The 26,366-nt window shown below is 39.3% G+C and overlaps 1 protein-coding gene across 6 annotated transcripts in view; it reads left to right on the top strand.

Annotated features, from left to right (window-relative positions):
- Positions 1-6,029: 6,029 nt before the first annotated feature.
- The window catches only part of PRR16 (proline rich 16), a 284,572-nt gene continuing 264,235 nt past the window's right edge, over positions 6,030-26,366 (top strand). For 2 of the 6 annotated variants that reach the window (XR_011995597.1, XM_072728752.1), the window contains exon 1: positions 6,680-7,116. Coding sequence is in view for 3 of the 6 variants with exons in the window: in XM_072728752.1 (XP_072584853.1) it covers positions 6,946-7,116 (171 nt within the window). In the remaining 3 variants the exon portion in view is untranslated. Of the gene's footprint in view, positions 6,387-6,677; positions 7,117-26,366 lie in introns of those variants that run through there. The other 4 variants (XM_025988796.2, XM_072728756.1, XM_072728755.1 and 1 more) reach the window with 4 other exon arrangements.

The following is a 26,366-nucleotide window of genomic DNA, read 5'->3' as shown; positions in this document are numbered from 1 at the left end:
AGGTGCAATTGAGCTCCTCATCGGGCTCCATGCTCAGAGCAGTATCTGCTTGAGTTTCTCTCTCCTCCTTCTGCCCCCCCCCCCCCCGCCCACATTCTTCTTTTCTCTCTCTCTGGAATATACAAAATCTTAAAACAACAACAACAACAACAACAACAAAAAACAAACCCTAATGCTATTCCAAGGCCCCACTTTCATGAACTAATTTAAGTCTAGCTACCTCCCAAAGGCTCCATCTCCAAATGCCATCATTTGGCATTCAATATGTGGGGCTTCAATATGTGAATACATTGGAGATACATTCAGTCTATAGCAATATATATTTGAAGCTTGGGTTGAGGCTTGGGCCAAAACTCATGGACTTTTGGTGAGCAAGACAGATTAAAGAGTGCAAGTAGCCTGTCAATCCAATAGAATAATAGCTTGATTGTGGAACTAAAACTGCATACTCTATCCAACCATACACAGTGGATGACATTGCTGGCCACCTTATACCTGGCAGGACCTGGCTTTTTTTCCCTAAGGGCCAGAGTACTCATTAAGCAGAGGAAAGAGTACAATAGCTGCCAACTTCTCTGTCCACCATGACTTTATCAAAACCAGTAATTCTTCCTGGCTCACCCTTACTTAATTTCTTGGAGGGAAACAAAAACTAAGACAAAAACTAGGGATCCTGAAACTTAAAAGGACAGCGATCGCCAAGTATCCACTGAAATTAATTGGGTGCATGAATGATTGAGTAGAATTTTCAATGATCTTGGTGCTACTAGTGTATATTAGTGTATATTGTTTTCTACTAAATGATCAGGTTTTCCTTGGTTGTAGCTGAATCACCTTCCAGGGAAAGAGGTTGCTAAGCTGTCAGTCAAACTGTGCAGAGTGGCAGTTGGCCAGGTTTTAAAAACACCTTTCTGGCATGTCTGTTAAGTAGTTGTGCAGTATCAAAAGTCTCAGGTTCTCTCTTCACTTGGCCCTGAAGTTTAAAGCAGAGAGGCAGAATGAGATGTCAGGCACAAGTCCCAGGGATTCAGGATGAGTGGAAACTCACGAAGGCTTGGGTGAAGTGCGTAATTGTTTCAGAATTGCTTGCACATGTGGTGGGGCAGTTTGGCAGCTCTGGGATGAGTGAGGTCTTCCAAGCTGGGACCCTGAGATGGGACTGGATGAAGGGTTCTTGGTATGGGTAAACTGAATGCCCAATCTAAGACTTGAGTGAAACTAGCTTAGGGAAGATGTGGGAAAAAAAAGTAAGGTATATGATCCAGTTAAGGTCTGTATGGAGGATACTTGTTATTTTTATATTCCCAGAGGTACATCTCCTCTTTTTGGTGGAGAAATAGGGCACTGGTGTAGGCAACTTGATCCAAGTTGGGCCAGTCATTGTACATCCTCACCACCCGTTGCTCACCCAAGCATTGCTAGTCTATATGGTGTCTTTCTTCGTTTGAATCTGGAAATGACTTTGCTTCTTGAAAACACTTTACTTCTATTTACGAAAATTCTCATAATATACAGATTTTGGAGGGAAAAACTTGTTTTACTGCCACCTGCTGGATATTCATAGCAATGAGTATACAAATGGATGTCTTCTGTAGCAATGGCACAAATCTGGTATGAAGCTTTGCACCAAACCAAGTCACAAAGATTGGCTGATGTGTCCATATCCTAAGCTAGACTTATCAAAGTCGTCTCCTGGAAGCTTGCTGTGATGATCTTTTTCTTTTCTAGTTGCAAAGTTTGTGAAGATGTGAGCCTGGATGTAACAGTGACCAAATTTTAAACTTATGTAGAAATGAGCTTAAGAGAAAGAAGCCATCTACAAAGAGGGGTTAGGATACAGGAACAGAAAGAAATAGTCCCAGTTATCTTAGAATTTCTGGCTCCAACTCCACTTAAAGATATTTCTACCCTTACCTTTCTTTGGTTTGGCTACAAAAAAATGTCCTTTGTTGAGTTAAGCAAAAGTTCAGTTTCTGTCACATGGATAAAAAGTAAAAAACAGGGGCACCTAGGTGGCTCAGTGGTTGAGCATTTGCCTTCGGCTCAGGTTGTCATCCCGGGGTCCTGGGATCGAGTCCTACATCGGGGTCCGCATCGGGAGCCTGCTTCTCCCTCTGCCTGTCTCTGCCTCTCATGAATGAATGAATGAATGAATGAATGAATAAATAAATAAAATCTCTTAAAAAAAACCCACACAGGTATATATTGACTTTGGACGTCAAGTAAAGTTAACTGACTATAAAATTGGAAAAGAGCACAAGATGAGATACTCTGAGGTAATCTCAGTTTTTATACTCAAGTCATGTGTGGAATTACCTAATTGTACTTTCTAGAACTATGTTCGGTTAAACTTAGTCACTAAGTACCCTCCGTACTGTAGATTCTTGCCTAGAGTAGCCATTTAAAAAATATTTGTTAAATTAATCTCAAAACGCATAGAGAAGGACATTTTATTCAGTATTTTCTTTCCTTGTCAAGTATCTATTGAGCAGCTGCTTTGCTGCAATAGACACAGTTCTACTTAGAATACCCATTTAAACTTTGAGATCCCATTTTTTAAACCAATATGCATTTCTAGAATCGGTGGACATCATGCCCAAAGCAGTTAAGAAAAAGGAGGCTCTTCTCCAGACAAATGGAAACCACTCCACAAAATGTAGGAGTCCACACAGAGTTCTAATTCTTAATTTGTTTTCTCTAGATGGGAAACATTGCACATAGCATCTAACCTCCCAAAGCCTGAGTTTTCTCATCTCAAACACAAATATCACTAGATGATCTTTAAGTTTTACTCTGGCTCTTTTCAGCCTGAAGTTTTCTTTTCATCTCTCAAACCAGTGATTTTCAGAAAGTGGTCCCTTTCCAGCAGCCTAGAGAACATGTTGAAAAGCAAATTTCAGACCTTACCCCAGACCCACTGAATCAGATACCCTGGGGGTGGGGTCCAGTAATCTGTGTTTTAACAAGTTCCAGTGCATGCCAGAGTTTAAGAACCACTGTCCAGACATATGCCATGTATTTAATAGTCAATGTATATATGGAGAACTGTCCTTATTTCTCTCTGATGTGTTTCACTGACATTTTATCTTTTTGCCACCTATGCCCTTCACCACTCTCCCCTACAATCCTCAGTGAAAACTATTTTGGTCAGAGTAATGCTGTCATTCTTTTTTTTTCCTTCATTTTTTTCAAATCTCTCTAATAACTTTATTAGAGTTTACAATGAAAATAAATTCATGCAAAAGGAAAAAAAAGAAAACCAAAAGTATCCATTAAGAGTGATGTTATATTATGCACATCATCCATTGTTTGAGAATCAATGAACATCCTTCAGGTAATAAATCAGTAAGAGCCGCTGCACCAAAATGGGACAAAGTATTTGGAAATATTCTTGAACTCTTTATGACTTCAAGATTATGTCAGTGTTATAACATTTCCTGCAGGCTAATAATTAGGGATCAATTGCAATAGATTACACATACACAAACATACATACACACACACTCAAGAATACTGATAAGTGCTTGTAACTAAAAAAACAACCACTAGATGATCTCCTATAATTATCCAATCCTTCTTGCTGCAAAACTCAGAAAATAGAAAGACACAGAAGAATAAAATGCTGGGTGCGCAGTCACTTCTGTGAATAAGACCTTCCTTTACTTCCTTTTAGAGATCTGTTATTGTGTCTAAGTTTGTAAGTGACGAGGTTTGAGTATGTACCTATATGTAGGTAGTTCTGGTACCTAAATAAATTTATGGACAGATTCATCAGAAATTTTTACTATGTGTCACTTTTGCTCTGTGGTCCCCATAATTTAGCTTTAAAACATCATATATGAACCTCTGAAAGAGTCCAGGATGAGCCAAAGGGATGAATGATTTTTTTTTTCCCCATAGGATAAAAATAGTAGAAAGTAAATAGACATTCTGTATGTGTGTGTATATATATGTTTGTATCCTTTTCATTCTGCTTCCTTTACCTCAGTATTTTTTAACTCTCTCTGTAAAAGTTTCCTTTTTAGGAATATTTTACCCATACCTGCATGGTAACTGGAAGATAGTGGTAGCCACCACTGCTGAGCTCCTATAAGCTTAGTTTGGGTTTGGAAGTCAGTTTTAACTTTTCCTCTTCCAATGGACTCTATGCTGTATTCAGATATAGACATAGATAGGTGATAGCTATTATTTAAGAATAAGTTATGATATGGGTGTGGATGGTGTGTTTTTTAGAGTAATAAATATGATTCAATTTTGAGCCAGCAATGGATATCATAGGACAATTGTTTTTTTTTTTTAAATCTTTAGTGAAGGAGATTCAGAGTAGCATAGATATAGTCTTATATTACAAGAGTATTGTTCTGTCAGTGGGAGAGAAAATACTGTTGCTTTCTTCTCCAATATTCTTGCCTCAAACCACTATATTTTGAGTTTGGGGGCTTCCGTATTTACCTGCTTGCTACTGAGTGTCAAAAATTCAAACTGAGAGGAAAAACACTTTTTCTTTTTTTCTCATATGATCTCCTGCCATTTCTAACCATTTATCTTTATCCACAGATGATATTTAAATCTACTTTCAATTATTGCTTCTTTTTTCTCCTCTCCAATTTGCTTACTGCACACTGGTTTTCTTATTCTTTCTTTAATTGTCCCCCAGGAACCTCTGCCTTCCACCATTCTTCTTTGTCCTCTGACTTTTCAATGTATTTTTCAGTGCTGTTATTGTTTTGACACCATATCTAAATTTCTGTTTTTTTTTTCCTGTTGCCTCTTCCTCCCTTCCCCCCATATTCCATACATGGCTTGCAATGATTTTGGAGTTAAGACTTAAGGAAGTCAGAAGGGAAGAATTGCCAAGGGTTTCTTGTCTGTAGAAACTTGTTGCAACCAACCTGAGTTGTGAGAAGGAAGAAACAAGGCCTTGCTAAGGCATGACCAAAATGGAAAGCCTATTAAAATAATCATTTGGAGTCGTGTGCACTGAAGACAATAAAGTGCAGCCATCCTGCCAGGTCAGTAGCTAACAGCCCATGGGTTTGTTACTAAGGAAATTAAAACTTTAGCTAATGAGAATGGGAGCCACCTACTGAGAATGAAACTGAAGGCTTCCTATTAACTCCCCTCCCTGGGTCCTTTGGACAACAACAGTCAGAAAGTTATTTCCTATTTAGTAGCAGAAAACGTGAAATGGAGATTTAAAAAAAAAAGAAATTGATGAAAAAAAAAGTTGGAGGCACTCTTCTTCAACTCTTCTAAGAGTTGCAGACTTCTTATCCCTCTACCGGAAACATACATCAGCGTAGGTCATGAAAACAGAAAGGTAAATAATAAATAAATAAATAAATAAATAAATAAATAAATAAATAAATAGCAAGCCGTCCCAGGTAAGTACAGGCAAGATGACTTAGACGGGGGGGGGGGGGGGGGGGGGTGGGGTGTTGGTGTGGGGACTTCAATCAATAAATCCGCTATTAGTTTTGTGGAATGAGCAGGATTAGCAACCTCCTTCAAAAATATTGCCTGAATTTCGTTCTCCCAGGGGGAGAGGGGCTATCATTTCTGCACATTTCTCTCGCTCTCTCCGAGGAAGTAGGAGCCCCTCTGTTTGCCTCGTGGGTCACTGGGAGCGTGACTGGAGGCCTGCGGCCCCTCCTTGGGTCCTGGCTCACTGCGAGGGGCGCTTTCCCGCCCCGACCCCAACTCCCGGCCCTCCCGCTGCTCTCTCCACCCGGTCGGAGAGTGGCGGGCGAGGCGAGGCTCCGCCGGCGGGTGAGGAAGGAGGCAGCGAGCCGCTCGCGGCGGGAAGGCCCCCACGCAGCCGGCTGCGGAGCGGAGGGCACCTCGGGGTCCCGGGCGGGCCGGGCGCGGGCGGGAGCGAGCGCGTGTGTGCGCGGGAGCGGCGGGAGCGGCGGGAGCGGCGGGAGCGGCGGGAGCGGCGGGAGCGGCGGGAGCGGCGGGAGCGGCGGGAGCGGCGGGAGGAGGCGCAGGCGCGCTGCTCGCCCGCCCGCCCGCAGCCCCGCGCCCAGCGCCGCGGCTCGGGAGTAGATGGCAGCACCGCGGCGCGGCCGCCCCGCCGAGCGCCGAGCGCAGCCGCCCGCCGCCGCCCGGGGAGCGTCCACCATGCGGGGGGGTCGGGGCGCCGGCGGCCGCAGCAGCGCCAGGGACGGGGGCGCGCAGCAGCCTCGGCTCGCCCGCCTGTGCTGACCTGCCTCGCCTGCCCCCAGAGAATGTCAGCCAAGCCCAAGGGGACCCCCTCCTCGTCCTCTCCAGCCGAGGGACCGCCGGCCGCCTCCAAAACCAAGGTGAAGGAGCAGATCAAGATCATCGTGGAGGACCTGGAACTAGTCCTGGGCGACCTGAAAGACGTGGCCAAGGAACTTAAAGAGGTGAGAGGCGCGCGGGTGGGGAGGGGTTCGCCGCCCTCGGCCCTCGGGGTGCCGGTCCGCGTTCGCCGGGGACCGCCGTGTTTCTTAACTCCCAGAAAACTATAGAAAGACGCTGCACACGGACTTTCTTTGCTCTGGCGACTCCTGAGAAGAGTTTTTGCACTTTTTTTTTTCTTTTTAATCGGGAAGAAATCAACCAGTGTTTTAATCGATGGACCTGAGACGGTGGGAAGGGCGAGCGCGCGCGCGTGTGCGTGTGCGTGTGTGTGTGTGTGCGCGCGAGTCCGGTGGGCGAAGGGGGCTCCCTGGGGGTGTGTCGAAGGACACGGAGGAAGAAACGAGCAGCCGGCCGGGCCGTGCGAAATGCTCCTGTCCTGCCCTCCGGCTCCCCCAGTCCTTGGCAAGCCGCTCCTTGCCTGGCAGCGTCCCCAGGCCCGGGCTGGGCGGGGGCCGGGGTTCGGGCCCTGGGCCAGGCCGGGAGGCTCCGCTCCCCTCCAGGGAGCCCCGCTGGACGGAGGCGCCCCGGGCCGCAGGCAGGGAGGGGAGCCCGTACTGGGGGATGGAGACGGGGGCCTGGGACTGGGACGTTCGCACTTTGGCAGTTCCCGAAGCATCCCCCTGCTCTCGGAAGGTCGCTCGCAGGAGCTCGGGGGCCTTCCTGCCGGCCACCTCCTCCCTCCCTCGGGTCTCGGAGCCACTTGGCGTGGAACCCGGGCAGCGGCGCGCGTCGGTGAGAGTGTGCGTGAGGGGGTGTGCGTGCAGCGGGCTCTCGCCGCCAGCGTCCTGGCCCTGGGAACCGGACTGTTTGGGTCCTTTCCCGCCGCCCCTCCCCCACACCCAGCCCCTGGGGACTGGGGTTGAAAGAAGCCAAGGCGGTGCCGGGGTGGAGGCTGCGTGAGTCCGGCTGCTGCTCCCGGCGGGACGGAGGGCGGGGTGGGGTCTCCCGCGAGCCGGCCCCGCCGGCAGCCCGGGGCGTCGCCGAGCGGGTGGCGGGGGCCGAGCCGCTGCTCGGTCCGGGGGTCCGCACCGCAGTAGTGCGAGAGCTGAGACTGTAACTTCTAAGGTGGTGGGAAGGGGAGGACTCCGGAGTTGCACTCCCGTGTTCCGAGGCCAAGTGGGAGGGGACTGAGGGCTGTTGGGCCGTCCGGCCTCTCGACCTCCACCTCCCCTCTCCGCTTGGCCATCCAAACCCCCACCTGCCCAGCCCAGATCCCGCCCCGCGGACCGCGTTTGCACCACCTGAAAATCTGTTAACACGGCCCATTCGCCGGCCGGTTGGGTTTGCCAGTGGCACGTGCCTTTTCCGTGGGTCGCTGCAGAGACAACGTAATTACCACTGGGGTCCTGAGAGTGCAGGTTGTTGGAGCCGCCGAGCGCGAGGATGCGAGTGTCCGAGCTGCCGGGGCTTCCGAGGGATCGTTGCTGCACAAGTGCCTGGTTGACGGGTGGCGAGGTTACGCGCTGAAATCCAAGTCTGAAGAGGCAGTTCGTTTCTTCTTTGTTATTCTTTTATTTGACACCTTCGGCAGGCTGTGTTTTCATCCGAAACATTGTGGCGTTTCAAAAAATGAACAAATGTGGGCACATTCCTTTTGGCAGAATTGTGCTTTATAGTAGTGAGGGTTTCTACACTGGGGGTGTGGGAAGCTCCCATCGCAAAGTAACGTGCTTACTGCCGTAGGGAGGAGGCTGAAATGGAGAGAAGGGCAGTCAGAGCTCTGCCTCTACGGGCACATGCTTCCCTACCTTATGATGTGTCACTCCACTCTCTATTTTAGACAGAATAAATAAGGAGGAACTGCAAAGAGTCCTGGTTCTGCTTTGGCTCATTATCCTGTAGACATTTGGACATCAGGTAGATCTACAGTGAAACTTTTAACCTCCCGGTATGGTTCTTGATTAGAATCGCAAAGAGGTCAGTCAGGAAATCTGTGAGTCTCTTTCATTCTTTCTGTGTCTTCTTTTATATGAGCATTTGTAAGGGAAAAAACAAAAACAGGTCGTTTACCAAAAGTATGGGGAAGCCTAAATAATGTACAACCAAGTAAATGAAAGGATCTATCTTCTAGGCAGATCCAGAGATAAAATTTTGACTTAATGCTTTGGAATCTTTGATTGGCTGCCAGGGCCTGTTTATGTAACAATCTTACCCAGAGAGTGAAATTTATGAATGATAAATGGTGTGAGGTGGTTGTTAATTACTTTTGTGAGGATATCATCCAAAGTTTACACATGGTGGTGTTCTACTAAGGCTGAATCTCAGAACATTGGCCATTTATATAATGTGAATGATAGTTATTTTGAGAACAAATATTTATGGGGTGTGTTTAACCTATGACATCTTGCAGTTGTCCAGCATTCATCATTGTAAGATAGTACTGCACATGTGATTGAACATGTCTTTGATGTAGTTTTGAATGGAGGAGTAACTTAAAACTTTATAAAATTGCAAATCTTGGTCTCTATATCTGTGACTCGTAAATGTGAATTTCACTGCTCATCAGTTATATTCAATATTCTGGCAGCTTATCATTGGTATGTATTAAACATGAACTGTTATATTTAGAATTCTAATTCTTTTATTGGCAATGCTGTGCCCTTCGACCATACTATATCTTGATATAAATTAGGGAGTTCTTATGAACTTGGAACAAAAATTAGAAATAAAAAAAGTGATTATGACTAGATCACTATACCAGTCACCATATGGTATTTGCTTTTCTTTTTTGCTTTTTTATTCTAAAATGCAATATCCTTTTTTGAATATTCTATTTTTTATTTTTGCATAAACTCTGTACCAACAGTATTGGACCTTTGAGGTTATTTTGAAATTGCTTTTCTTTTTAGAAGTTTTCTGGACTTGAGTCATCTGAAAATCCAGGTGTTGGAGTAGATTGAAACATAGTATAGCTGCTTGAAACACTTAACTAATTAGAACAAAACTCCACATTATAATGAATTTATTATTATTTATTTATTTATCCATTGCTTCATCATTTATAATTGGATTATATATTGGAAGAAGAGGAACAGCATTTCTCAAAGTCTTAGGGCAGTTTTATTCTGCCCTCAGAATTCAGTAAAATCTCAAATGACATGACTTCTCAGAAATAATAATAGTCTTTTGATCTTCTACAGTATAATGGAAAATCCTTAAGGATAACTCAACATATTTATTTAGTGCCTACTATGTGCCAAGTGCTATGTAATCTTTATACATCTACCAAGATAAATAAATTGTAGTTTCTGGTCTCACTGAGCTCAGAACATTAGTTGCAAATGCATTTTTCCTGTCTTTGAACATCAATGGTATAAAAAGGCATTACTGCTTTTACTGGCTACTCTCTTATCTAAGAGGCTTGAGAATAAGAAGCAGAATTGAAAATAAGAATTAGTGTGTGCAGATTTATACAGTGATATTTGCTATGTACTTAGTAGGATAGCAAGACTTTGGTGAAGAAATTGGAAGCTTAAAATGATAGTAAGTTAAGAATTTTAAGGGGAACCTGGGTGGCTCAGCGGTTGGGCGTCTGCCTTCCGCCCAGGGCATGATGCTGGAGACGCAGGATCGAGTCCCACATCCGGCTCCCTGCATGGATCCTGCCTCTCTCGCTCTGCTTGTGTCTCTCTGCCTTCTCTCATGAATAAATAAATAAAATCTTAAAAAAAAAAAGAATTTTAAGGAACTTAACAATTTATTCACATTGTCATAATTAACACAAATGGATTGATGCCATATAGAAGTCACATATCCAAGTCCTACAACTGAGTATTGGGAGGTTTTCATGAGGACAAGTCCTTTAGGTAGATGAACAGTCAAAAAGGAAAATTTTAGATCTTCGATATGTGGATACAATTTGAAGAAGTAGAGAAGAGATGTCATCAACAGGAAATAGCATTAGGATATAATATTAACCCATGATACTTTTTTCTGCACATTAAAAAAAGTAGTAGTGAAACCCTAGAATTTTAGGGATAAAATTAACCATTACTTGCTTATTAGGTGTGAGTGTATCCTTTTTAAAAAAAAAAAAAAAGAAATGTAGAAAAAATAGTTATTACTCTTTAAAAATAGTTATCAAGTAATCTGACATCTTTGGGTACCAATTTGCCTGATCTTTTATAAAGATTTCACTGGTAAACTGTTCTGCATCAGATGTTGGTGTTAATATGGTATCACAAATCTTGTTTATTAGACAGAGATTGGAATATGTAGTATAAAGAGCCTTTGATTTGGAAACAAAATTTGTTGCTGCTTTAGCTATATTCTCTTTTAGTTTAGACTGATAATAACTGAACATTTTTGTAGTGTTTTATTTTACAATTTGAAGTAATAAGACTGCTGATGGGTAGACTATATGCATATATTCTTTATTTGTTTAATAAATGTAATTTATTAAATTTAAAGTATTTGATAATAGTTACATATGTTCTATATATGTGTGTGTATCTATCTATATAGAATTATATATATAATGATTTATTTATTGCTAAGCTTTTTGAGTAGATATGTCTCTCATAGACGACCCAGATGAGGTGAGTTATTCTTTCTGTACTCCGGACTCACTCAGTGGTGCAAAGTTGTGTCAACACTGTGGCTGTGGATTGGAAAGCACTCATGATTTTTCTTGAGGTCATAAAGGGAAATAAATTAAGCTCAAGTTTAATATTGAAAAGTTGGAAAATCTACTAGAAACGATACATTAGGGGACTGATGAAAACAGAAGTGACAGAATTCAAAATTACCTGCAAAATATTTTTGTTTTTAAATGTTTTCCTCTCTTTCAATGGCTTACCCATGTCAAGTTCTGTAGTTTATTGCTCTAGGAAATCCTACCAAGTATTTTTTGGTGAATAAGTCCATGCACATAAAATTCATTACTAGAAGAAATTATAGAGAATAATCTCTAGAGCATTTTCCACGTTCTAAACTTGTGAATGAATAAAATTTCACAGTTCATTCAGTTGTAGCAATAGCTGTACTTTGACTACTCTGTACAAGAGTCTACCTCCTCAAACTCTCAAGGATATTTACCAAATGCTAAAATGTTTTTTTAATTTTTCCTGTCTTGAACATGATGGCTTAGCACGTTACTGAAGGAGTAGAATGGTCCTGAGAAAATAAAGATAACCAATAACCATCTTTCATTCTCTCTGTTTTCAATGCATTAAAACCATTCAAGACTCAGGGAATTAGTTGATAGGAAACTCACGCAGCCTTAACGTAATAAATAGATAATGTGCCTCCCCCAATAGTGAAGTAAATAGATAATAAAACCAATGCAATAGGTTTCACTGTTACCTGGATTCTGTTTTTTTCCACCCTTACTACACAAGGGATCTTAGATATTCGAATCAGAATGTAGCAAAAGAGAAATGCAAGTTTGAGTAAAACAGATTTTTCCCTACAAATTAAACTACAGATCCTTCCATGGATCTAGTTTCTGAAAAAAATTCATGGGAAATTTTTGAGAATTAGAGGGGTAAAATTCCAATAGGTTGTTGATTCAGTTCTGACTGAGATGTCCATAACTGTCATCAAGATAAATATAAAAGATAAGAAAACAACAAATAGTATTTTTTTCTTTTTAAAAAATATTTTAAACATTTATTTCCCTTATTAAGATTTTATTTTTTATTTTTTAAGACTTTATTTTTTAGAGCATATTTAGGTTAACAGCAAAATTGAGGTGAAGGCACAGAGATTTCCCAAATACCGCCTCCCCCGCCCCGCCATCTCCACACAGGCATTGTGTCCCCCATTATCAACTTCTCCCGGCATTTATTACAAGTGATGAATCTACCTTGACACATCATAATCACCCAAAGTCCATAGCTTATAATATGGCTCACTCTTGGTGTTGCACATTCTGCAGATTTGAAAAAAGGCATAACGACAAGTTTCCATCATCATGGTATCATACGTGGTGTTTTCATTGCCCTAAAAATCCTCCATGCTCTGCTTATTCATCACTCTTCCAAAACCAACTGCTCAGGTACTAGTTTTTTAAATAACTAATTTTATTTTTTTTCTGATTTCAGAAGTAACGGAATATATGAATATTATGGAAAGTTTGGAAAAATCTAAAAATTATACAGAAGAAACTTCAGATTATCTGGAATGTCAAACAGAAGTAGATATGTTAAACATTTTGCTGTATTCCTTTCAGCCTTTTTGTATGCATATTTTTAACGTAGGTGAAGTCATATAAAATTATGAAATTATATGCAGGAATATTCTTTCTTGAAGAGTATTAGATCATAATGATTATATAGATCTCCCCTGCAGAGAGCCGGATGCAGGATTTAATCCCAGGACCTTGAGATCACATCCTGAGCCTAAGGCAGGCGTTCAACCACTGAGCCACCTAGGCATCCCTGAAGTGGGTCTTTGATACCAGGCGTTTTCGCGCTAGAACCTAGGCATTTAATCACTAAGTTCTGTGACTTTTCTTAACTTTTTTGTTGTTGTTTACATTTTCTTAGAAGTCAAGGGTGTATAAGTTTTAGAGTTTTCAATTCAGGGACGCCTGGGTGGCTCAGTGGTTGAGCGTCTGTCTGCCTTTGACTCAGGGGCTCAGGATGTGATCCCAGGTCCCGGGGATTGCGGCCCCTGTCAGTCTCCCCGCAGGAAGCCTGCTTCTCCCTCTGTCTAGGTTTCTGCCTCTCTCTGTGTGTCTTTAAAAAAAAAAAGTTTTCAGTTCATATTCAGTCTTCTAGGGAGTTTTTTGGAATTTTTACTCCCAGCAGCAGTATATATAGATGCTGTTTCCTTTTATTTTCTTTAAGTATGATTAACATACAGTGTTATATTAGTGTCAAATGTACAATATATTGATCCAACAATTCTATACGTTTCTCAGTGCTCATCAAGATAAGTGTACTCTCAATCCCCTTGATCTATTTCATCCACCTCCCCACCCTTCTCTCCTCTGATAACCACCAGTTCTCTGTATCTAAAGAGTCTATTCTTCAGTTTGTCTCTCTTATTTATTAACTTTTTTTTGTTTCTTAAATTCCACATGTGAGTGAAATCATATGGTATTTGTCTTTCTCTGACTTATTTCACTTAGCATAATATTCTCTAGCTTTATCCATGTCATTGCAAATGGCAAGATTTCCTTTTTTTTTTAAATTTCCTTCTTTTTATGGCTGAATACAATGTTCCATTGTGTATATATAAGCCACATCTTCTTCATTCATTTATCATATACTGTTTTTTAAAAATTTTATATAAAGGTAATCTTTTTGATTTTGTTTTATGGTTTATTATTTTGTGGTATGGCTTATTATTTTGTGGTAATGTGCATTGTTTTCTTGGATTACACTCAATTATGGGCATCAGTTCCAAAGTAGAATTAATAGTCAGTCAGCCCTTGAATTTGCTTTGTCCAAATAAATAGGTGTACAAGATTATTTTTGGCCTACTTAGCATTAAGAAATGTTAATAAGGATATTATTTAGCTTTTTTATGTGTGACAGCAAAAAAAGGAGCAACAAATATGGGTGCTTGCTGATATGTAGTTTGTGTACAGCTATTTAAAACGAACTTAAAAGAATTTGGGGAACTTATTTTCTTTCGATGTTACCAAATTGTCTTGGAAGGGGGGTAGTATCCCTAAGTTTTTTTTTGAGGTGTTTGGGGTTTCATAGCTTTCTGCTATGACTGATGAAGAAAAAAGATTGTTGAACTTAAGGAAGAACTGCTTTAGGCTACAATTTCTCATAAGAACTGAGGAGAACCCAAAGTAAGCACTTCTTGGGCTCTAAATAAGAGCCAGAAGGTAACATTAATTAAAAGGAGGAAATAGACATATCTACGTAACGTCCAGGCAAAGCGGGTTCACAGGTTGGCCTGTTAATGCAGGACGGATATTGCTTATTTGCTCTATGCCCTATTTTTGTTTTTTTTTGAGAATGGAAGGACATGCAGTTTCCCAGGGAATTCAGCTTTTAGACCCCACTTTAGGTAAAATCATTACCATTATTAAGACAGAACTTATACTTACAGTCTTTCTCTTCCTTCCTGCTTTGCAGATCCTACTTCAAGTTGGTGTTTGGGATAAATGTTTACTTGTAGAATAATTGAAATGAGTCATATTATATACCTGTACCCAGTGAATCAGTTAGTATGGTGTTTGGCACACCATAAATAGATTCTCAGCAACAGATAATGGATGCCATAGTTGCTTGGAGAAAGCAAATTTGATGATTTCCAACAGATTTTCTTCTCTAGTACTACATGAAAGCTAACAGATACGTTGGCATTTCTTTGCCTCTTGCCTAGTATCAGATTTTGTCCTAAGATTTCCAACTGCTGCAGAAAAATACCAAGTTAAATTTATATGTGTGTGTGTATATTTATGTGCATATATGTAACTTGATAGATAATTTGTATATATGTGTGTGTGTGTATATATATATGTGTGTGTGTGTGTGTATATATATATATATATATATATATATATATAATCAATTACCTTCTAGCAGCAATAGTTCTTAATTTTTTCCTCTATATCACAGAGCCCTTTGAAAGTTTGACAAAATCATGAATATTCCTCCTGGGACAAAAGCTCATATGAAAGTACGATTTTGCAGATACTGAGAGAATCTTGAGTAGGTGAGAATAACTCAGGTAAAGAGACAAAACAAATGATTGCTTGTGTGTTTTGTTTTTAATTATCAGGTAGATATTTGAAACCTAGCTCCATAATTTTCAAGATTATATGTCCTGCCTATATAAAAAGGAGAAAGAGAGGGGCAAGAGTAGAGAGTAGCTCAGTCAGTTAAGCATCCGACTCTTGGTTTAGGCTCAGGTCATGATATCAGGGTTGTGAAATTGAGCCCCACATCTGGCTCTACATGGCTATGGAGCCTGCTTAAGATTCCCTCTCTCCCTTCACCGCCCCCCCCCGAAAAAAAAAACTCAGAAAGGAATAAAAGAAATACTGATGGCTGTAATGTGATGGTTTTTATGCTGGGGGGAGAGGGGCAGTGGGTAGCTTATCAGCAGTTTCCTTCTGATACACACACACACACACACACACACATACACACACACATTTCACTACTCTTCCCAAACTGTGGGATGGTCATATGTCTAAAGGTTAATTCCCCTTTAAAAAAATGATAAGTGCTATAGTACATCATACATAGGAAAAAATGTTTTCAGAGTTTATTGTAAATAAAGCATTTGTTTTTCTTAAAACTACTCCCAGAACAGTGTTTTTCCTTGTTTAACATTTTCCTCTATGACATTAATTCACGAAATAAGAAAGGTTTATTAAAATCTTGGTTTGTGCTGAAGACCATAAAGGATACAATCATGAATAAGCTCAAGGGCCTGGCCCTGAAGAAAGTCATCTGTCTTAAGGCGCCCCCTCTACTGGGGTGAAAAGAAGGCTCTCTAAGGCACTGTGGAATGTGTAAAGGGCCATAATGCTACCCCAAGAATGGAAATATCAGAAATTCTTGTTGCTTTCCACTTTAATTGATTTCTCTCTACTTAGGAAACTGCTTAGTAAAACATGTGCTAACTCCTCTAATAATACATCATAGGGATGTGAAGGCAGGCCTTTTAAACTCCTACATTTCTTGGTTTGTCATTCCATGTTAGAACATTATTCTCAGATATGATGTTAATATATTATAAAAACACATATTGGAAATAACAGAAGTTACTTTTGTGAGACGTCTCTCCCAGTGTTCTCTGTTGCCAAAGAAATATGTATGCAGTTGAAAACCATCAGCAACCAGTTATTGTTCTCTTTAAAATTTGCTAAAATAAATCATTAATATTTTACATACATTGTGATAATCAGGCTCTTGTTAATATATGATTTAAAATTTTTAATTCAATTTCAGTAAACCAGCTAAAAACTGTGACATTTGCTAAAAAAGGTATCTAGGTAACTATTTTTTAGTTTTGATGATAAAACTATACTTGATTGAAAATAACTTGTGATCTTAAAGCTCAAATATCTGTGATAAAAGTTTATATCTATTCTGTTGTATGTAGAATAAGTGTAAATTTGGTTATTCCTTGTTTTGATAGCTGGATACTTTTGATAGATATTTGGATTTTTTTTTTTTTTTTTTTTTTTTTTTAGTAATGGAAAAATTGGAACCTACTGTATTCCAGGCACTTTTCTATTTGCTGGGCATGTACTGGCCACCAAAATTCCTCCTTGGAGTTTACATAGTGGGTGGGGAAAGCATGAGGAAAACAGACAAACATAATTTTCAAATCATGTCAAATCCTAGAAAGTGACAAGTCCTAGAACACAATATGAGATTATAAGGGGGTAAGCAGTCATGGGGAGGAGGTGCAATTTTTGCAGAATAAGCCTGGCTGAGAAAGAGACAGCAAAGGAAAAGCTTGAAGGTGAAGCTTGAAGGTGAAGAGGTATCCTGTGTGGATATCTGGGAGAACATTTTTTGAGGTAGAGAGAATAGCAGTGTCCTGTGTATTTGCAGAAGAGCCAAGAGGCTAGTGTGGCAGGAGTGTATGAGCAGCGGTCAGGAGGACACAAGGCAACATATCTAAGGATTATAGAACTCCTAGAGTGAGATGGGGACTTTGCAGTTTTGAGCAGAGGAGTGACTAGATCCTATTGATTTCCATATTTTCCTCTTTTTTTTTTAAAGAAGATTTTATTTATTTATTCATGAGACACACACACACACACACACACACACAGAGTGAGTGAGAGAGGCAGAGACATAGCCAGAGGGAGAAGCAAGCTCCCTGCGAGGAGCCTGATACAGGACTCAACCACTGAGCCACCCAGTGCCCTCCATCTTTTCCTCTTTGACTTGAATCCCTGGTTGGCACGTTCTCAAACATGCTTTATTGACATTTTGGCCAGAAACTTCTGTTGTTGAAGACTGTCCTATGTATTGTAGGATATTCAGCAGCAGCCCTGGCCTCTTCTAACTAGATGACAATAGCCACCAAAAATGTCAGTACAAGAACTGAAAATGTTTCTAGATGTTGCTGGATGTCCCCTGGGGGAGTGGAGACTCATTGTGGTTGAGAAACATTGGTCTAGGTCTTCTTATCCCATGTTACTTAATATTGCTTTCTTCACCCACCATTTCTTTATTTATGCTTTTATTTGGTGTTTATCCATCAAGCATTGGGATTTTGTGTTTCTTCTGTATCTCATATTCTCTCTCTTTAAATAAACCATTATTTGTGGGGTTTTTATCCCCCTATATTTACCTGATTCTATTTTCCTTCACTGAACCTACCTTTATTTATTAGTTTTTGCTTCTTTTTTTTTAATTTTTATTTATTTATGATAGTCACAGAGAGAGAGAGAGAGGCAGAGACACAGGCAGAGGAAGAAGCAGGCTCCATGCACCGGGAGCCCGATGTGGGATTCGATCCCGGGTCTCCAGGATCGCGCCCTGGGCCAAAGGCAGGCGCCAAACCGCTGCGCCACCCAGGGATCCCAAGTCTGAACCTACCTTTAAAAGTCACCTCCTCATTTCCATTCATTCAGCACTTTTCCAATTTCCTTTTTTCCATTTTTCACAATGAAAAGTGAAACTGACCCATTTCAAGGAATTTAAGGGCATGTTTGTTTCACAATTTGGGGAAAAGAAAAGAGACTCAGCAGGGGTAGTGGCAGCAGCTAAGTGCTCATGTTTTTACTGATCATGGTTCCTGAGGGAGGTCAATGGCCACCTTGCCTGGAAGGAAGGGCTCTGCATCTCACCTGCCAATTTGTTTTATATTCCTTCTGCATCTAACATGCCTGTAGAGATAGAAGAGGTTCCAATGGTGTCTCATGCTCTGGGGTCTGGCATGAGCAATAGAGAAATACAGCGATGGTGATGATGATGATGGTGGTGGTGGTAATGGTGATGATGAACATATGAACATGACTGATAATCTGTTCATGTATCAGGAGCTGTTCTGAGCTAATTCATGGAATCGCCGCCCCCCCCCCCCCCCATTAGCTGGCCTGTGAGGTTATTACAAGGTGATTATGAGGTTGATCTCTCTCGAGGTTGATCTCTCTCTGGAGAAGCTAAGACAGAGGGGGTCACTAATGTGGAGAACAAGTGGTGGAGTTGGACTTGGGATATTTCTCCCTTTAAACCATCATCCATAACCAGCTTCCCATTCCCCACAGCAACCAAGTTGCTCTTCTGTTTTCTGGGTTTTTCACTTTGCTGGCCTCTTTTTCATCTCCCACCTCTCCTTTCTTTACTTTATCCATCACTTTCCCCTTTCTGGTTCTTTCCTTCTTTTTCCCCCTCTTCCTGTCTTCCACATTTTTTGTCCTCCTCTTTTTCCTTTTGCTTTCTTATCGGCTTCTTTGATATCCCCCAATATTGTATTCCATTATTCAGAGATTTTCTTTAAACGGCTGCCCCAAGTGAGGCAATGGAAATAAAATAGTGAGCACCACGGGCACGGCCCCTCCCATCCGGAATTTCTGTGGTAGTGTGGAGTCCGTGTTCAGATAGGGACAGAAATCATATTTATGAAATAGCGTTAAGGACTCAGAAAGAAAAGTGCAGGATGCCACCAGAGCATAACGTCACTGATAAGTCTTGCACAGCATTGCAAAACAGAGGATTTCGGATTGGCTGCCTTCTTCCTTCCCACTGCCACCTCTCTAATCCCTTTGCAGTAAACTTCATGGATGATGTTTTAATAGCCCTACAGCTAATCTCTCCTTTGTTCTCTGCCGATTCATTCTCTAAACACAGCCAGATTAATCTTTTTAATGCACTGCTTTCTTCGGGCCACTCCCCTGCTTAAAAGATCATATACTATCCTCCTGATACTTAAAATGTCAAATGAACAAACCCAGCCTCTGAGTTTAACGTGAAGAGTCCCATTTTTCGTTTGGCTTTATCTCTGTCTTCCCTTCAGTGAGCAGCCTGGAGACCATCCCTGCCAATCTTGACATCATCTCGATTTTTTATCTGACTTACATTCTGTAGTCCTGTTTCTCATCACTGTCACTGTCACTGTCACCAACTTGCATTTGCTTACATTGCTTAACAACTGTTCCTTATTTTTGTTTTCTTAAAAACATCCAGTACCCTTTCTCTTTTAATTACTACCCAGGTCATCATCAGTAAAGCATTTTTAAGGTCTCACTCTTGTTATCCAATGAGGAATTTGAACTTGAGGGTCCATTTCCCGATAATACTTATTAAAGGCATTCAGGGCTGAAAGCTAGTCATTCTACTTATGAAGGAGAACCTCTCCTTTATTGTCTACTCAAGAAAATCCCCACCATTCCTCCCTATCTCTTCTATGCCTTCCCTTTCTCACTCTGGCCCAGATGATGCCCATCAGTGTACAAATGAAAATAAAAATAATAGTGAAATCCTCTCTTGACCCAGCTTCCCTTGAATATTACCATCCTCCTTCCTAGCTCCCTTTTACAAAAACCTTGAGAGTTGTCATCTTCACTACTGTCACCTATTTCCTCTTCTTTTCTAAATCCACTCTGATCAGATGTACGCTCTAACCGCTGGACCATGCCTGCCTCTGTCTGTCACAGTTGTCAGTGACTCCTTAATCATAGTTGATTTTGAGACCTCATTTTGTTTAATCTACTGGCAGCATTTGAGAGTCTCTAATAATCTTTCTTCACTTGGCTTGATGAATACTATCCTTTTATCACATGATTTTTTTTCTGTTACCTTTACTTATTCCTCCTCTCAGATGTCTGAACTCAAATTTTGACCCTCTTTTGAAAAAAAAATATTTCCATTCTTCTGTTTGGTGTTTGTATTCAGTCTTTGGGTTAAATTCCATGGAGAGGTCTGTGCCTTCCAAATTTGTATCTTCAGCCCAGACATTTCTTCTGAGGTCTTCCCCACAGAAGACACATCTGTATTTGGATGTCTGAAACACATTGTTTTTCATTTCCAGAACTGAACCCTGATCTCCTTCCTCCCTCAAAACCTACTTTGTGATCTTTCCCATGTCAGTAGATGGCATTTCTAGCCTTCCAGACCTTGGAGTCCTCATTAGCTTCTCATTTTCCTGTGCATTGTCGACAGTTCATTGCAAAGTCTAGTTGGTTCTGTCTTTAGAATGTTTCCAGAATCTGACCAGTTCTTCTTGCCTCCAGTCACCCTCACCAAGCCAACATCCTCTCTCCTATGGATTGCTACAGTAGACTCCTGACTGTTTTTCTCTCTTGCCTCCTTCAGCCCTCTTCCAGCTTAGCAGTCAGGATCAAGCTATATCTCATTACTCTTTTCAAATGCCCTTAGCCACCTCCCATTGCACTCAAAGTCACAGTGCTTATAATGGTTCTCAGGCTCATGATATTTTTTTCATTGCCTGTTACCACCTTCCCCTCCTTTCTTTCTGCTTTCTTTCTGGTTCTCCTTGTTTCACCCACAATAATCTTGCTGTCCCAGGAACGAATGTGCCATGCACATTTTCATGGCCCACTCTGCTTTTGTGCTGACTCTTTCACCTCGTTCATGATTTGTTCCATTGTCGCCCTACCACAGCCTCTTCTGGCAACACCATCTGTGTTTATAGAGTCTGGCATTCTCTTCTTTCCCTGTTAAGCCTTTTCCCTTTTTCTTAATACTTAGCAGCTGCTGTCATACTAAACAATTTATCTCTAGCGTTTATTATTTGTTTGTGTCCCATTTTTAGAGTGTCAGCCTCTAGAGAGTATGCATTCTCTTATGCATCTCAAGTTCATAGAACAATAGTTGTCATGTGAGATGTACTCACTAAACAAATTAATGCATAACTGGATCTCTTCCAGCTCTTGTTCCATCAGAGTTCTCAAGGACCAGCCTATCACCTTTACTCTCTACTGCATCTCTACTGGTTACAGAGAAGGAGCATATAGTAGATGCTTATTAAATACTTTCTACAAGAATTTTTATAATCTTCCTATTAATATGCTTTTAGTGTTAGGTTGGCTGGAGGGAGCACTTGTTTCCCCTCCTTCAATTTCATAATTTACTTGTCTTAATGCTTAAATGCATTTCATTAAAAACTCAAATCCATATTCTTATGCTTTGAAATAAACAAAGGATCTCTCTGTAATACCTGATACATTAAATGTTTACTATGTGGGAGGCAGAGTGTTTAAAAAATATTAATTCATTAAGTCCTCATGTTTCTGGTCCCCCAACCATTGGTTCCCATGTTATCTCTCCCATATGGAAATTCTGGAGACAGCTTGTCTGTGTAGCCCCTAAATGCAGTGTGACCTCAAGGCCTCACCTTCAGACAAAAGTCTGGCTCTGATTTGAAAGTTATTCCTTTAAACCCAGGAATGTCATTTTAAACTCTTCAAAGTACTTAAGATATAATTCTACTGTCTTCTAATAGAATATGCAGACTAAAATGAGAAGAACGTATGTCTACTTTTTATAGCATTCACTTTGTTTTGCTATTTCTTGACTATTGTGTACCTTTCTTGCTGATAGGCATTATAAATTTTAAATTAACTGGCAAATGACATATAAAAAGGGATATTGGATGCCGTTTAAAAACATGTTAGTCATTCCACCATGTCCATAAGAAATAAGCAGGCAGTTTGTTGCAAAGACCCAATATTATGTAAAACCCTGAAGAACTAGGTAATATCAGCATTGGGCTGCTTTTTCTTTAATATACTCCCTCTAGTGTTCAAAAATATGAGTACCTAAAATTAGCCTATTGAGATACTAAAGAATAGACATTAATGTAGAAAAAGGGCCTTCTTAACCTGATGTTGTTGTTGTTGTTGTTGTTGTTGTTGTTATGTTGCTTAGGATATTATATTGTCTGGTTGCTGAACTTGTGACATATTTTATGAAAAACATATTCCCTCTCCTGCTTTCCTACATGTATCTAGTCATGTCTGTCTTTTTGTGTACATATTTTTAATCTTCCACCTCAGTGAGGAAGAATATTGGACTTCTTGGCTTCTGTCTTTATTTATTCATTTTTTAAAATATTCTATTTATTCAAGAGAGAGTGAGTGAGCAGGGGAGCAGAGGGAAAGAATATCAAGCAGACTTCCTGCTGAGAATGGAGCCTCCCACAGATCTCGATCCCACAACCCTGAGATCATGACCTGTGCTGAAATCAAGAGTAGTAGGATGCTTAACCAACTGAGCCACTCAGATGCCCCTTTGCTTCTGTCTTTTAAAGACAATACTATATTACAAATAGTTCTTCAATTTTAAACTGAAATCTAGGTTTTAGTTGGGCAATTTGGATATGAACAAAAACTTTTTCACATACTAAATATATACAAAATTGAAAAGAATTTATGAACTAGAGAAGTGTGTTTGAACATAGAAGTTAAAATATTTAAATAATTGGCATCCTTTTTTGATACATTGAAACATTATTTGAATGCATTGGTTTCAAATTACCTTAAGAAATAACCAAGATATCCCTAGGAATAACAAGTAAAAAGAAGTAATATATAATTGTCATTTAATATAGAATATTAATAATTGCTTGGCATATATATAAAAGATGATATTTGTAATTTGTAAAGTTAAATAATTATTACTGTTTATCCATTTTAAAAAATCAGAGACTATTGGTCAAAGTTAATTTTTCCAAACATCATATAATTATGTTACTTATATTTGTTTAATGCCGTACAGTTTTTAAACCACTTTGATATTCACTGTTTCAGTTACTCACTATCATATGACATAAAAATAGAAAGAATAAATTACTTTTAATGACTCAGAGATGTTATTTTCTACCTTCCGTCTATCCCATGAAATTTATATTCAGTACTTAAACCTTATTCATAACTGGCTACATTGTAGCCTGGAGTTATTAAGAGTCATAATGAATTCAACAGCCTCTTTGGTTACCTGGGTTCTGATATTCTCTGTATTGAATACTGAATTGGCCAACAACACTTCGAGGGTATTTTTTGGCGGGTGTGGGGGGAGGGATAGTTATAAAAAAAAACTATCCAGATTCTTACTCATAGTGCCTTTCTTTTTGTCATTCTACTAAAAAGTAGTCCTATCTTATATATTGATAATTTATTATTACCTAACAGAATAAACTCCTTTATTGTCATGTTTAGTCCTTTCTTAGATTTGAAATGTTTCTAACCATATGATATTCATATTAGTTTCTAATCACCTGTCTTCTTTCCTCAGGAAAATTGATAAAGGAAAAAAGATTTACCTAAAAAGCACTGATACCTGAACAGAGTTGCAGAGAGAAAAGGAAAAAAGAACAAGGGCTATCATTTAATGGGAAATATAACAAATAAGCTTATGTTGTTTAGAGTTAAGTTGCTGTTGTTACAATATTTAGTGAACATGAAGATATGCTATTATTTACTAAGTTGACACAAAATTATAAGATTGTTTTAAATTATGAGGTATGTAAACTAATTGACTACTTTTAAGTCACTAACTTTCATCTCATTTGCATTTATAGTATAAAATTGTCTTATTTTACTCTATTATCAACAGTAAATGTATGAGGACTGATTGAATTCATGTCTTCAAAAGTCCTCTACGCTACCCTGTCTAGTACTCCTCAACTTGGCATTGACCTCAAGTGCTTTCAGACCATAAAGTACATGGCATACAGGACTTTGGCTGCCTTACTTCCCTTTGATATTCATTAACTTTCAAATTAGACACACTTTACCAGCGTCTTAAAATATATCATTACAGATACTGATTCCATTATTAATATAGGAGAAGTATTTAGTACACATGTATGCATTATAAAATTCTGTGGGAAGTCTTTGGGAGATTCTTTGTTTTTTGAAAGTAAAGATAAAAATGATAATACATTAATATTGTTCCTATAAGTTATAGAAGGCATATGAGTTTTATAATACAGGTGGGAAGTGATGCATTAACATGACTAGGAATACAATTTAAAAATGAGATGTTTCTGTAAATTTCAGAAAAGCTTCTTAGCAGAAGTGTTGCTTCAATGAACAGAATTTAGCTAGTGATAGAAGTTTAGATTTTGGGATTTAAATAAAATTTATTTCAATTTGCCTAGAATATTTCTTTTGCAAAATTAATTTTGAAATAGTGTAATGATTTTCCTCAAAGAGGCTTCCATTATTAAAGAGAACCAAGAAATATCCATATTTGATTTAATATCTGTCATTCTAACAAAAAGTGATAATGGTTCAGTTTTGGTTGCCATAACAGCTGTAATTTTAGTATATTTTATAATAAAATTTAGCAGGAGAATGAAAATTACAGATATGATTATCTAATAAGAAAATTGCCATCCTTTTCTTAATGAGCATATTCCCCGCTGGGCATTTTCTTCCTTACAATCCGATGTATACTCAATGAGAGTAAGGACTGTGTGTGTACTTTATATTACTTTACCTTCTTAATTTAGGGCAGTGCCTATCATGTAGTAGCCTAGCAAAGTATATTTAATGAATACCTTTAAAAGTAAAATGTAACATTAGTTACATTTTGTGTTGACAATATATATAGCGATAGAATGAATAAGGAATTTTCAATATTTAAACATCTATAATTTAAGTCTTATATCAAGTGCCTTTGCTCTATTTCAGAATCCAACTCTTATATTGGATAAGATAGGTTAGATTATACAGCAATAATAAATTAACCCTGAAATTTCAGTGTAACTCAACAAAGGTTTGTCCAAAACACTGTGCTCTTGTATGCATGTTGGGATGGGGGTTGTAGCTGCTTCAAAGAGTTGCTAAGGGATCCAGTTTTTTGTGATCCTGCTACCTCAATGCATGGTTTCCAGGTAAAAAAGAATTCAAGGAGAATTTATTGCATTTAGTCTGCAAGTGACACAGATTGCTTGTGCATATGGAACTGTAGTAAAAACCTAAGTGCAAGGGAAATGAAGTCTTCTTATAAACAAACCCATGATGAAGAAAGTCAGTTGGTATTTGATGAACCCATTGTTGTTTTGGCCACAACTTGACTGTCTTCAGATTCTTGTTTTTCAAAATGAAGTTTATGGAATGCTCATTTCATTGGATAGATTTTAAACACACACACACATACACACAGAGATTCCTACATTCATGGAAAATTTGTCATACTCAATAAATTTGGCATTATTTCCTAAACTTATTGGAGTGAGGATTCTGCTTTTTGGAGACCATCTGTCAGAACTAGTATTCTGTGGTGCAATTTTAGAAAACATTCTTCTTGATTGAATAGATTGAATAAATGGCAGGATGTGTCATAAAAAGAAGAAACTCACATTTAATGAAATCTTTACCCTACAGTAAACTCATGAACACATCACTTTTGATTATGCTTGTCAATAATACTTAAATGGAATAATAACTCACCATTTAGCTTATCGTGAGAGGGAATTTCTGATGATCTCAAGTGTCGGAGCCTAGCCATGGACCAGAAATTGAGAAAAGAAATGCATGTAATTGATTTAAGTGACTCTTCACTAATTTGTGCAAAGACCATGCACTAAAGCAAATTTATTTTATTTCATTTAATTCCAGCTTGTTCTTAGTTGGCACAAAATATTAACATGAGCTGGTTTTCAGCCCATAGCAAGTTATAGCTTAGAATGGCTTGCAGGGTTTCTTTTCCCGCTAGAGACTTGTGAACTGGCATTCATGTAAAACAAAAGCATAAAAACCAACAATTAGGAAAAACCCAGAATGCCTATTAAAAAACAAGCAAATATGCAACAACAATTAACCATATTTTTAGTAGGAGAAAATATCTCTATTCCACTATTATTCAGGTTCTCCCAAATAAAGTTAAATTACCAGTAGCATACTCTGTTTTAAAAAGACAGGCAAATACATGAAACATTTTAAATGGTGTCATTTCAACTATTCTAGGTAAAAAACAAGTTTCATTCCTTAAAACTGGAAACTTCAGAAATAGGAGATTTTCAGCATACATTTTCATTTCTGTCGATATAAATTAGAAGACAATGCTATAATGGTGTTTTGAATTTCTAGAATAAAATGTGCCATGTAGATTTTTATTTCTCATTTTCTCTCAATA

The sequence above is a fragment of the Vulpes vulpes genome, chromosome 12 (genome assembly GCF_048418805.1).
Source record: "Vulpes vulpes isolate BD-2025 chromosome 12, VulVul3, whole genome shotgun sequence".
NCBI lineage: Eukaryota > Metazoa > Chordata > Mammalia > Carnivora > Canidae > Vulpes > Vulpes vulpes.
Note: the sequence above shows the minus strand (reverse complement) of the source record. Positions and strands in the feature narration are given on the sequence as shown.